The sequence below is a fragment of the Ranitomeya imitator genome, chromosome 5 (assembly GCF_032444005.1).
Source record: "Ranitomeya imitator isolate aRanImi1 chromosome 5, aRanImi1.pri, whole genome shotgun sequence".
Classification (NCBI taxonomy): Eukaryota; Metazoa; Chordata; class Amphibia; order Anura; family Dendrobatidae; genus Ranitomeya; species Ranitomeya imitator.
Window position 1 is genome coordinate 34,589,888 of NC_091286.1, and position 14,413 is coordinate 34,604,300.

Here is a 14,413-nt window from a genome sequence, read left to right on the forward strand (position 1 = left end):
TCATTGTACAGGAGGGGGTGAGCTGTGACATCACCTGTTGTGATTGCAAGATCATTTTATTTTTAAAATAAAAATATAGGAAAAAGGGGAAACATTTAGAAATACACACAACACAAAACCAGATACAAACAATAGATCCTTTTATGATGGCACATTCCCATGGCATGATTCATGATGCACAAATAAGACATATAGGTATAGTACAATGCCAAATATTTCACATCTTACATTACATTAGCGACATCTATTGTAAACTTTACAAACGCTCAAAAATCAGTGAATCCTTGCAGTGCACAGTGCATGTCCTGGGGAGGCTGAAAAGTCTGCAGCCACACAGATAAAAGAAAAAAAGCAGCATCCATACCAGGTGAATTGTGTCCAAAAAACGATCTTTATTCAGCCATAAAGAAGATGCAACGTTTCGGCCACAATGGCCTTTGTCAAGCATACAAAACATCAATAGTGGCCATCTTAAATAGTGTGGAGCCTATACAGGGACCAATCACTACCAAGGGGAGGCCTTTATTAAATCACACTAAAATCACAGAATATATAATTACATTGTGTGCCACATATAAAACATCAGCCATCAATAACTGATAACAAACATATAATCCAAATACTAACACAATAGACTAAGAAAAACACAGAGTGACTGCAGACTTTACATTTTTAGACTGGACAGTATAGTCCTCCATACAGTATTATGGGGCCTATATATTGCTCCACATAGAATAATGGTCCCAATCTATATATAATTGTCTAAGGGTCACTTCCGTCTTTCTGTCTGTAACGGAAATCCCAAGTCGCTGATTGGTGGCGGCAAAACGGCCACGACCAATCAGCGACGGGCACAGTCCGGTGGCAAAATGGCCGCTCCTTCCTCCCCACAGTCAGTTCCCGCTCCATACTCCCCTCCAGTCAGCGCTGACACAGGGTTAATGGAAGCGGTAATGCGGTCCATTAATGCTGCTATTAACCCTGTGTGACCAACTTTTTACTATTGATGCTGCCTATGAGGCATCAATAGTAAAAGGATCTAATGTTAAAAATAATAAAAAAAATTAAAAATCATTATATACTCACCCTCCGTCAGCCCCTGGATCCAGCCGAGGCCTTTCCCGCTCCTCGCGATGCTTGATGTTATTTTTATTGTTTTATTTTGAATGGGGCGAAAGAGGGGCGATTTAAACTTTAAAATTTTTTTTAAACATTTTTTTTTTTTTTTTTTTACTGTTGCCATGCTTCAATAGCCTGGCATAGCCTGATCGGCTCTGCTACATAGCAGCGATCATCAGATCGCTCCTATGTAGCTGAATAGCAAATGTGCTATAAGCCCCGACCACAGGGTGGCGCTCACAGCTAGCCGGGATTAGTAACCATAGAGGTGTCAAGGTCTCAAGGACCTCTATGGTTACTATTCTGACGCATCGCTGATCCCCGATCATGTGACGGGGGTCGGCGAAGCGCTCACTACCGGCTGCGCGGCCTGAAGCGCCGGTTAAATGCCGCGGTCAGCGTTTGACAACGGCATTTAACTAGCTAATAGCGGCGGGTGAATCGCGTTTCCACTCGCCGCTATTGCGCGCAGTTGTCAGCTGTTCAAAACAGCTGACATGTCGCGGCTTTGATGTGGGCTCCCCGCCGGAGCCCTGCATTAAAGCGGGGGTTCTGACCTCGGACGTACCATCCCGTCCGAGGTCAGAAAGGGGTAAAGCAGGGGTGTCAAACTGCATTCCTCGAGGGCTGCAAACAGGTCATGTTTTCAGGATTTCCTTGTACTGCACAGGTGATAATTTAATCACCAACTCATTATTTGTGTAGGTGATTAAATTATCACCTGTGCAGTACAAGGAAATCCTGAAAACATGACCTGTTTGCAGCCCTCGAGGAATGCAGTTTGACACCCCAGGGGTAAAGCATCCCATCATTGCAATGCATTCCGCAATTTTTGTGCACATGCTGCGTTTTTTTTGCGTAAAAAAACACATCGCGTAAAAACACGTAGCATGTTCATTAACTTTGCTGATTTTTCGCGTTTTTTGCCTCTATATTATTGCATTGGGAAGCTCCGGAAAAAAAAACGCCTAAGAGTAGGCAACTTTTTTCTGAAAAAAAAAAAAAAAGCTTCAGTCTTATCAGACTCTTTTGCGCTACGGTAATTGAAATTGAAAAGAAAAAAAAAAAAAAAAGCACAATCCGGGCAGCGCCCCGTGTAAGGAGTCATAGTATGAACTGAACATTCCTCTTGTAAATGCTCGTCAGGCAATTTGAATGTAAGTGCAGGAAAAAAATGAATATGCATCAGTTTCGACCTCTGTCAGAAGGAGAGATTGTCTCGCAGGCATCTTACATGATTACAGACAAGCCTTTCACATGGTAAGTGCGGCCGCCATCCTTCAGAGGTGCTCATGAATGCACACTTCTGGCGCCCGCTCCTGGCAGCGCCGCTCCCTGTTCAGCCTCCGACGCCGAGACGGAAGAAACTAACAATTATTATTGTGCTACAGGTGAGCAAGCAAAGGCGGCGCTGAAAGAAAGCGGGACTTATCCACGAGACGGAAAACAGACAAAAAAAAAAGGAAAAAATAATACTACAAATGGCACATGACTGTAACATTCCGCATTAGTGCATTGTGCGCTATTCAACATTTTTTTTATGGGTTTTTTTTTATTTATTTTTTTCATACATGATATTTGAAGCAAGAAAATACTTTAAGGTTAAGCTGTGCAAATTGAGAAAGCGGAAATAGAAGCATAAAAGTGATGCACATCGACAACTGAACACTGTATTCAATAAAAATAAATATACTTTACACACACATGTACATACGTACGTATATATTATATGCACACACACAGTTGAAACCAGAGGTTTCAATACACTATATAAAAAGACACATCGGCAGGTTTTTCTCAATGAAGTCAGACTAAATCTTTCCCGTTTTACGTCAATTAGGTCCGAGTTAATTTGAGAGACACTTGTGGATGTATTTTAACGCACATCTGAAACACACAGATTCTTTGTGTAGCATCATGGGAAAGTCTCCAGAAATCAGCCAAGATATCAGGAAGAGAACTGAGGACTTGTGCAAGTCTGGCTCATCCTTCGGTACAATTTTAAGATACCTGAAGGTGCTTCGTTCATCTGTACAAACAATTATACACAAGCACAAACAAGATGGGAATGTCCAGTCATCATACCGCTCAGGAAGGAGACGAGTTCTGTGTCCCAGAGATGAACGTGCTTTGGTCCGACATGTGCTTATCAGCCCAAGGACAAAAGCAAAAGACCTTGTGAAGATGATGGCAGAAGCAGGTAAGATTGTGTCAATATCCACAGTGAAACCAGTACTGTATCACCATGCCAGGAAGCCATTACTCCAAAAGAAACATAAAAAAAGCCACATTAATGTTTGCAAATGCACACAGGAGCAAAGACCTTATTTTTTTGAGACATGTCCTGTGGTCTGATGAAACGAAAATTTAACTTTTTGGGCATAATGACCATCGTTACGGTTGGAGGAAAAAGGGAGAAGCTTGGAAGCCCAAGAACACCATCCCAACTGTGAAACACGGCGGTGGCCGCATCATGTTGTGATTTTGCTTTGCTGCAGGAGGGACTGGTAAACTTCACAAAATAGATGGCATCATGAGAAAAGAAGATTATGGGGCAACACTGAAGCAACAGCCAGGAAGTTAAAGCTTGGGCGGAAATGGGTTTATCAAATGGACAATGACCCGAAGCATACTGCCAAAATGGTAAAGTGGCTTCATGATAACAATATCAATGTTTTGGAGCGGCCATCACAAAGCCCTGATATCAATCCAATAGAAAATGTATGGGCAAATCTGAAAAGGCCGGTGCGAGCAAGGCGACCTACAAAACTGGATCAGTTACACCAGTTTTGTCAGGAGGAGTGGACCCAAATGCCGACCAACTATTGTGAGAAGCTTGTGGAAGGAAACCCCTAACGTGTGACCCAAGTAATTCAGGTTAAAGGCAACGGTACCAAATACTAATGAAATGTATGGAAACTGGACGTTGCAGTAATAAAAATGCCTTAAAACATTCCCTCTCGCTCATATTTCTGGCATTTGGCAAAGATTAATAATTATGATAATCCTAAATGTCTGAAAACGGGAAAGGTTTATTCTGATTTCATGTCAGATATTGTGTGTAAGCATAGAGTTTTTGACGCTGCATATCCGCAGCAGTTTTCCATGCGGTGTACAGTACCATGTTAACCTGTGGAAAAGAAAAACCGCTGTGCACATGCTGCGGAAAAAAACGCGATTTATTTTCCGCAGCATGTCAATTCTTTGTGCGGAATCCGCAGCGGTTTAACACCTGCTCCATATTAAAAAAACGCAGGTGTAAAACCGCAGTAGAATCCGCACAAAAACCGCGGAAAATCCACAGGAAAAACGCAGTGTTTTTGCCCTGCGGATTTTACAAAATCAGTGCGGAAAATCGGCACACCGGGCCGCAGCGTGGGCACATACCCTATGGATTTCCTAGTCCCAGCATAGTGAAAGATTCCGGATGTCTCATGCACACATTGGTTAGGTTATCCTTGCATTTCAGCATTTTTGCTGTAGACCTCAACCATGCTAATAAATGGGAAAATAAAAATGCATTAAAAAAAACAAACATGAAATTTATGCTGCTGGGTTTCCTTGCTAACACATTAGTATTTGCAGCAGATTTTTCAGCTGCAAATACTGACCGTGTGCACATACCCTTAGGCCTCATCAAACGGTCGTCTTACGGTCACGTGTGAAAAAACGAACAATTTTCATCAGGGTTTCAGTTTTTCTCTTAACAAAAAAAAAAAAACGGCGGTTTCTCAAACTTCTATTTCTTTTTTTTAAGGGCCCTATGAGGACTGGGGGGATAAGTTATGACAAGCCTATGGTCAGGGGACACGGAGATGTGGGGTCTGTTCACACGGGCCGATTTCTGCCAAAAATGAGAGCTGAGCGACTATATACGTGGACGCTTGCTTTATGGCCTGGCTGTAAACTGCATGTGGACCGAAGATGGGTAATATGGATCCCTTCACTATTTGGAAACGCCCTAAAAACGAGCGATTTTGAATATTCCGGGAGTCAGATGTCTTTAAAGGGTTAACCAGGCAGGAATAAGGACTGCACAGTTCCCGGGTCTGCGGCGTATGTTGCCGCCGCCGCACCATCCTTCATAAAAATGCCATTTACTTGCCCCGCAAAATTAGCAGTTGATTAATTCAGATTCTGTAGATTATTGCGGGTCACCACCGACAGCTGTATTATGTGCAATCATTGACGCCGAGTGCCACAACACTTAATTGGCGCCGTCACTTAAGGAAAAAGAAAAAAATTAAATGGGTAAAAAACAAAAATTAAAAAAAAAGGAAAAAAGAAAAAAAAAAAAAAAAAGACAGGTATTCATGTTTCAAGTGTTTTGAAGGCCGGTTTGAATGCTGTTAACATATCAAATTTGCATCTCTCAATCACAGATGTTTCCAGACTCCGACATTAAATTCCAAATATTTATGCAGCGGATTCATCAGGAGCCGCGGGCGGGGAGAGGCGACAACGCACAGCAATGCTGCCACCAAGAGGCGGACGCTGGAACGGCACCTTACTTCCTCATAGTATCCCTATTGTTTATACCGGAGGTGCACGGCCGTCAGCGACAACATCCTGCCTCATCGGAAAATGGATTTATCAAATGTCCTGTGGAAAAATATGGTACCATTTATGCTACAGGGTTAAAATGGCAGCCTACAGCCATCAAGAAAAAAAAAAAAAAAAAAAAGTATGGCATGGCTGGTTTTATCAAGACTAGGCACACTTTGCTTTATTTCCAAACATGTGATTTTAACAGTCTAAAGTTTATTATTATGTTTGCTTGATCATTTAACCCCTTCCTACTGACCTGTAGAATCAAATTGCATTTTTTTTTACTGCACAATGAATGCTGTAACAATAGCCCTCCCCTCCTCCCCTCCCCCCCAAAAAAAACGATAACGGAATTGCATTTTTATTTGTTTTGGATCTTTATTTAACCATTTTGCAGCAATAAAAAGAAATAAAATTTCTCTGATTTTCAGTGCATTATAGGGTAAAGTGACTGGTGTCATTCAAAAAATAGAATTAGACTTACCGGTAATTCGGTTCCACGACAGCAACTTCGGAGGTTGTCTTCCCCGCCCCAATAGGGGACAGGAACACAAAGAGGTTAAACACCCCTCCCCTTCCTGCAACCGCCAGTGTTTTTTTCTGGACACACTAGCATGTATAGTTACCACAAAAGTGCAGGAATCATCCAATAAGAACATCAGATAGGGAGGGAAATTAGTGCTGTCGTGGAAGGTTCCTAGAAACCGAATTACCGGTAAGTCTAATTCTATTTTCTCTAGTCACCTTCCATGACAGCCACTTTGGAGTAGTACCAACAGCTAATTTCTCTAGGGAGGGATCACGGCCTGCAGAACTCATCTGCCAAATGTTAAATCCCTATTGAAATTTAGCCTGTAATGTCGGGTGAACTTGTGGATGGCGGCTCTGCATATCGGCTCTGATGAAGCATTCCCCCTCTCTGCCCATGATGCTGCCATTGCCCGGGTAGAGTGCGCCTTCAGTAAAGCAGGTGGATCAAGTTTCTGTGATGAATAAGCCAGGCAAACAGACTGTTTGATGCAATTCGCAATAGTGTTTTTTGCCGCCTTCTTGCCTTTATTTCGACCCGAGAACTGGATGAATCAATTTTGATCAATTCGCCAGGCTTCAGTCCGTCGTAGGTAAAAATAGGACCACCCTGCGAACGTCAAGGGTGTGGAAGGTCTCTTCCTTAGGGTTGGAGGGGTTTGGGCAAAATGAGGGCAGTACAATGTCCTGATCCCTGTGGAAATCTGAGACCACTTTAGGTAGAAAGGACTGGTCTAGTTTAGTATAATGCTATACGCAGTGAACATCAGATAAGGTTCCTGTATCGACAGGGCCTGCAACTCTCCAATACGTCTAGCCGTAGTGATTGCGACTAACAAAAAACTGTTTTAGGAGTTAGGTTTTTTATGTTCATAGATTCCAGGGGTTCAAACGGATCTTGGATTAGGCTGTTAAGCTGTTGAGGTCTCAAGAAGGCACCCTACGACGGAGTCTAGGACGAATCCTGGATGCTGCTGTCATGAAGCGCTTGATCCAGTGGTGGCTGGCTAAATTTAAGTCAAAAAAGGTGCTAAGGGCCGATACTTGCACTTTGAGTGTGCTAGGGGTAAGGCCCATTTCTGAATCTTTTTGTAAAAAATCTAAGATTCTCGCTATATTGGGATTGAAGGGATCTGGAGTTTCTGGGGAGTACCAGGACGTAAACTTTTTCCAGACGTTAGCATAGATGGCATTGGTAACGGGCTTCCTGCTTTTTTGGAGGATATGGATCACTTCATCCGAGAGTCCTTCGGCTCTTAAAATTCTGGCCATGCCGCCAGGTTCAATCTGCGAAGGTCCGGATGCATTAGGGGACCTTGGTGAAGGAGGTCGACTTTTTGAGGTAGAAGGTAGGGACCTTCCAGAACCATGTCTATCAGGGCAATGTACCATCTCCTCCCGGGCCACAGTGGGGCGATTAAGATTGTGGTAACTCGGTCTGTCCTGATCTTTTTTAGTGTCTTTACCAGCATGGGCATGGGTGGAAATGCATACGCGAGGTTGAACCTCCACCGTTGTGAGAAGGCATCTATTCCCTGCGCCCCATCCGTGTGATAAAGGGAGAAGAATGTTTCCACCTTCACATTTTGCCCGTTGGCAAACAGATCCACCTCTGGAGTTCCCCATCTTGAGGTTAGGGACCGGAATACTGTTTGGTCCAGACACCACTCTCCTGGATGTATGTCTTTCCTGCTGAGGAAGTCTGCCTGAGTATTGTCTAACCCTTTTAGATGTACCGCTGTGACTGACAGAAGGTTTTTCTCTGCCCAGAAGAAAATTCTTGCTGCCATTTCCTTCAGACCGGCATACTTAGTTCCCCCCTGGTGTCGTAGATAGGCTACTGTGGTCATGTTGTCCGAGTAGATACGAACGTGGTCATTTTTGATCAGCGCCGATGACTCTTTTAGGGCTTCTTCCACAGCCTTTAGTTCTCTTAGGTTCGAGAAACTGCTGCTGATGCTTGATTTCCATCGTCCCTCAAAGTGGAAACCCTCTACCACTGCACCCCAGCCTCTCTTGCTGGCATCTGAGCGGGGTGTTTTTAGGGGAAACTGATCCCAGCTGACCCCCTTCTGAAGATTTTGGTAATCCAACCACCATTTCAGGGCCGATTTTACGTGGCCCGGGAGAAGAATTCTTTGATTCAATGGAGTCTGCCGTCTCCTGGAATACAGAAGCACGTAAGTCTGAAGGGTTCGCGTGTGAGCTTGAGCCCAGGAAACCGCTAGGATCCTAGCACAGACATTAACTCTCTGAGGGTCGGCGCTCGCTGGTCCCTGAATCTGGATATCTTGCTTGATCTGATGATCTCTGGGTAGAAACGATGTTTTTTCTTTTGAGTCCAGTAGAATTCCCGAGAATTTTCTCCTCGTGGAAGGATGGATCTCTGATTTTTCCAGATTCGGGATCCAGCCCAGGAACTGTAATATCTCCAGGGTCTTTGTTACATCTGTTTCCAGACAGGGGATAGATGGCGCCATAATGAGAAAGTCGTCCAAATACGGGACAATGCATATTCCCTGTCGACGGATGAAAATCATTGCTTCCGCCATAATTTTTGTAAAAACCCGTGGAGCCGATGAAATGCCGAAGGGAAGGTCATTGAATTGGAAATGTTTGATTTGCTGCCCCTGGGAGACTGCGAATCTGAGGAATTTTCTGTGTTCTCGGTGGATTGGTACATGGTAGTACGCATCCCTCAGATCCACAGTCGCCATTACCCAATTTTGTCCGATGAGGGGGATTACCGACCTGATTGTTTCCATTTTGAATCTCCTGTACCGGACTGATTCGCTTAATGGTTTCAGGTTTATGATGATTCGGTTCTTCCCCGACGGTTTTGTTATTAGAAAGAGACGTGAATAATGGCCACGTCCTTCCTCTAGTTTCAGCACCTGCGAGATCACATTTGATTGGAGCAGATTTTGTAAATCCTTCAACAAGGAGTTTTGGAGGTGCGGAGTTTGTAGGGAGGTTATCCTCAAGCATTGTGGGAGAGGTCTCTCGAATTCTATTGTTAGTCCATCTCGTATGGTACGAAGGACCCACTGATTTGCGGAGATGGACTGCCACTGGGTGAAAGAGTGAGAGTCAACCCCTGACCGGAGCATGGTCATTGCTTATCTGGGGTTTGTTGAGTTTGAGGGACAAGGATGTTCTTGCCCCTGCCTCCTTTGAGATAAAACAGGGAGATGGCGTTGCCTTTTCCGGTCTGTGAAGATTGGTCACGGGAGGGGCGAAAAAAGCGTTTTTTTAGGGGGTTTGTCACGTCCATGTCCGTCACAGTAAATGTCAGACAGGCTTACCTTGCCACCCGCCTCTTTTAAATGGGATCGTGGGCCAGCGTCATTGTGCTCCTCCTCCCCGCCTCGCCCGATTGGGGGGATCCCTCCGGAACGCCCCGGTATTGCTGCCTTAGCGGGCCGGCCGACGTGACACGAGAAAACGCGCGCTCAACTGTGGAACGCACTTGGACGACCCGGAAGTGACACGCGTTCATCCGGAAGTGACATTCGTGAGGCGCCACCTCTGGCGTGCAGCAGGGGAGGAGGAAACCGGGGGGCTGCAGGAGGCCCCCGGTATGCACGTCACCGCCTTGCATTACCTCCAGAGGAGGCACAGGAGGGGCGGGAAGGTCCCGAGTCCCACGGGAGCAGCGTCAGAGGAGGGGAGTCCGACTCCATGCTGCCCGGCTTGTTCAGGTATGTGTGGAGCTCCGATCGCCGGCCACGGCAGCCCCTTCAGATCCTCTTCATACCCCATAGGGGACAGAAAAACACTGGTGGATGCAGGAAGGGGAGGGGTAAGGAGTATTCAACCTCTGTGTTCCTGTCCCCTAATAGGGCGGGGAAGAAAACTCCGAAGTTGCTGTCGTGGAAGGTGACTAGAGAAAGTACAACTCGTCCTGCAAATGGCTTTGGCGATGGGAAATTAAGCAATGGTTCTTGGAAGAAGTGAAGGAAAAAATAAACAAATGGCAAAAACAAAATTGCCTACAATAGCAAGGGACTAAATAGTTGTTTTTTTTGTTTGTTTTAAATAAATGGGGCCGAATTCTCAAAATTAAAAAGAAAAAAAAAAAAAAAAAAAAACACACTAAAGATTCCCCTCACTGTTACAATCATGGCACATATGCTTTTTAGTGGTTTGTAGTTTTGGGTTTTGTTTTTTGCTTTTTTGGCCGGCCACGGTGTTAGGGTATGTTCACACGTTCCTGATTTCCCTCCTTTTTTATTCAGGACTGAAACCGCAGCTCTTTGCAGAAAACGCAGGTCCTTTTTTTGGTGCTTTTTTGGCGCGTTTTTTGATGCGTTTTTTTATGCAGTTTTCTATGCAGAGTCTGTGTGTTTTCTAGGAAGTTTTTTAGGGTTAAAATGGCTGAAAATACCCTAACCCTACCCCTAACCCTATTCTAACCTTAGTGGGGGAAAAAAAAAAAATTCTTAATTTTTTTATTGTCCCTACCTATGGGGGTGACAAAGGGGGGGGGGGGGGTGTCATTTACTATTTTTTTTATTTTGATCACTGAGATATAACCTATCTCAGTGATCAAAATGCACTTTGGAACGAATCTGCCGGCCGGCAGATTCGGCGGGCGCACTGCGCATGCGCCCACCATTTTGCAAGATGGCGGCGCCCAGGGAGAAGACGGCCGGACGGACACCGGGAGGCCGGGTAAGTATAAGGGGGGGAGATGAGGGCACGGGGGGGGGGCGTCGGAGCACGGGGGGGTGGCATCGGAGCATGGGGGGGTGGGATTGGAGCACGGGGGGCAGCCACACTGCAGCGGTTCTGCACCACAAACCGCAGTAAAACCCGCAGATATATTTTTCATCTGCGGGTTTTACTGTGGGTTTGACCTCACAATGGAGGTCTATGGGTGCAGAACCGTTGCAGTTCCGCAAAAAGAAGTGACATGGTACTTCTTTTTTACCGCGGCTATTCAGCGCGGCTTTTTTTCCCGATTCCCGCATCATGTGCACAGTGGTTCCTGTTTTCCATAGGGTACAGTGTACTGTACCCTGCATGGAAAACAGCTGCGGAGCCGCAGCGGCAAAATCGCGGCGGTTCCGCAGTAAAAAACGCACTGTGTGAACATTGCCTTACACACTGCAGATCAAACTGTTGATGTTTTTTAATTGTTTTTAAAATAAATAAAATCTGAAGTATGAATTTTTATCTTGTAAATACACACTGCTCAAAAAAAATAAAGGGAACACTAAAATCCCTTTTTTTAAAATAAGTGATAAAGTTAGTAAATTTGAAATAGCCCACATAAGTGGCAGAGATTTAATACCAGACACAGTCTAGGGACAAGACAACTCACCATCAGAACTACAGTCCGAGAGGCTGTCGGGAAAATCTCCAAAAGGTTCTGCTGGACCGATCAGATCTGAGCCGTCGTGCACGTCTCCACCCTGCAGAACGAAAAGAAGAATAGATCACGTGTTCAAACCTGCCCTCCATTTATACGGAAGCCCAGCTTGTATCTCTTGATCGCCTGTACAATTGACGCCAATGCTATTCATAGCTGAAAACCTCCAGCTTTATAAATATAATAAATGTGTGTAGTGCGCTGCCCCCTAGTGGCTGCATTTCATCATTGGATTTGGACTTTTGAGAAATTCTGCCGTGTCTCTGCAATGATGTAAAGGAGAATACAATTTTTTTACCTGGAAAATAGAAGTCTGGCACAGAAACTCACCATTAACCCACGCGTCTCTTCTTAGTTTTCTGCGCCTATTGCTTCCGTAGTAAAGATGCATGGGATCTAATATCTGTGCGCTGCTAATTAGGATCATGAGGCAGAGAGGAGGGGGATCTAATGTGATTTCATTCAATAGAGGAGCTGCAGGGTTTTGGTTTGTTTTTTAAACATCGGACTAGTACAAACTAGAGATAGCCAGTCCAATTTCCATGGTCAGAAAAATGCAATATAACACTTGATGTGAAATCTCCCTTTAAAGGAGGCAAATTTTTTTTTCAGGGCATTAGTGGGGACAAAAAAAAAAAAAAAAAAAACTTTTGGTAGTTCAAACTTTTTTTTTTCTATTTATGGAGTCTGACATATGGGTTAAATAATGTATTATTTTGATAAAAATAGATTTGGTATTGCTGATCTATTTATTTTTAGCTGGGGGGGTTGGGGGGGGGGGGGGGGGAGGGCATTGAGCATCCCTTATGGCAGCCCATTGATGCCCTGTGATCACAATACTTCTCTTTGCTCTATTTAGAAACAGGAAGTCTCTTGTCCCTGCATTTATCATTCCCCTCTTCATCTTATGAACCAGCTGCTCCCTCCTCTCAATGCCAAGGGCTTTTGCAGTGACTCATGACTCACGCAGAGAAAATTGACCTCCTGTTCCTACATAGAGCTTAGAAGAATTCAGCTAGTCCGTTATTAATCATGTGATATCATAAACCTAATGGAAAAGAGAAGAATAATCTGGGTAGAAAGGCAAAATGAGCAATTGTAAGTGCACATTGCTGTATATGTTTAACATGATGACTGGGAGAGGAGGGAGGGGAGAGCGAGGAGGGAGGGGAGAGCGAGGAGGGAGGGGAGAGCGAGGAGGGAGAGGAGAGCGAGGAGAGAAGGGAGAGCGAGGAGGGAGAGGAGAGCGAGGAGGGAGGGGAGAGCGAGGAGGGAGAGGAGAGCGAGGAGGGAGGGGAGAGCGAGGAGGGAGAGGAGAGCGAGGAGGGAGAGGAGAGCGAGGAGGGAGGGGAGAGCGAGGAGGGAGGGGAGAGCGAGGAGGGAGGGGAGAGCGAGGAGGGAGGGGAGAGCGAGGAGGGAGGGGAGAGCGAGGAGGGAGAGGAGAGCGAGGAGGGAGGGGAGAGCGAGGAGGGAGAGGAGAGCGAGGAGGGAGGGGAGAGCGAGGAGGGAGAGGAGAGCGAGGAGGGAGAGGAGAGCGAGGAGGGAGGGGAGAGCGAGGAGGGAAGGGAGAGCGAGGAGGGAGAGGAGAGCGAGGAGAGACAGGAGAGCGGGGAGGGACACCAAGTAATTTTTCTTATCGTGTCTTTTTTATGCTGGCGGATTTTGCACCAAATTCCCCAAAACGGCGCACGAGGTTTGATAAATTAGGCTCAATTTCAAAGATTCCTCTATTTTCTCTTTTTTTGGACCTTTTTAGAGTAAAATGTCTCAATATTCTTTAAAATGTTAGTCGTAAATTGAAAAATATAATAATATTATTATTATTATTATTAATAATTTGCGCCCCTCTGGAGTACAATTATACAAACATTTACTAACATTTAGTCTAGTATGATCAACAGGTCCAAAACCAGCCCCAGGTCCTTAAGTAAACCTTAAAAAAAACCTAATGTAAAAATGGCACAAAAGCCATTAAGAATTTGACAGTCTAAAAAAAATGCCTGACAACCAAACTTTGAAAGAGTTGGATTAGAATGATGTTTTAATTTCTCACAATTTCCAATATCTGTGCTGTCAGTGCAGGACACTTGTGTAGTTTACATCGAGACTTATTCACACGTGTCGCTCATGCAGGTCAATTGCATTTACCTTGAAAAAGTCTTGCAGCTGTGCGCTGTTGTAAAGAGCCGGGATGTTGGCGGAGAACTGCAGCAGATCCTCGGCACACTGGCGTCTCTCCTCTATGACACACTCGTCAAATCTCCCTGGAATAGACACGTCTCATTAGAAGGCAGAGAAGACCATACAGACCAATACAAATCTTACATCATGCGACGCAGCACCGGAATAACGAGGATGAATATTCCATAGGGATCAATCCAATCCTCATTTCTGGGACAGAAAAAGAAGTGATCTGCTGGAAAATAAACGTTCTTCAGGATCAAACATCTAGGTATTTCATAAATAGATTATTTCCCACATCATCCAAGAAATTCAGCTTTGTAAAATCATCCAGATTATTGCTTCTTAGCTCTAATAATACAGAAAATGCCGGTGAAATCCCCAAAGGGAGATACATTGGAATAAATTGGCTTCAAGATCCTTATTATAAACCACAGAAAACTGGGGAAAAAAACCACAACTAAAAAACACAGCATATATAAACAAGATTAGTCTTGAGTTTCGCCCGAGTCGCTTCATCCGGGGAGCAAAACAAAAAAAAAATCTACTTTTCTGTGAGTATAATAAAAGATTGTATTGCAGTACTTCAATATTTTGGCATTTTTCCGCTTGCTTTATTATTAGATCTAAAAAGCAATACTCTGATTTGGGAATGCTGAATAA

General features: G+C 44.6%; 1 protein-coding gene across 1 annotated transcript in view; it reads right to left on the bottom strand.

Moving 5' to 3' along the window:
- Window positions 1–14,413, bottom strand: part of RPS6KC1 (ribosomal protein S6 kinase C1) — a 158,560-nt gene that overhangs the window by 109,812 nt on the left and 34,335 nt on the right. Inside the window, exons 4-5 of the mRNA XM_069768507.1 lie at window positions 13,718–13,833; window positions 11,522–11,612 (exon numbers count right to left, since the gene is read on the bottom strand). Coding sequence (XP_069624608.1) covers window positions 11,522–11,612; window positions 13,718–13,833 — 207 coding nt within the window. The remainder of the gene's footprint in view (window positions 1–11,521; window positions 11,613–13,717; window positions 13,834–14,413) is intronic.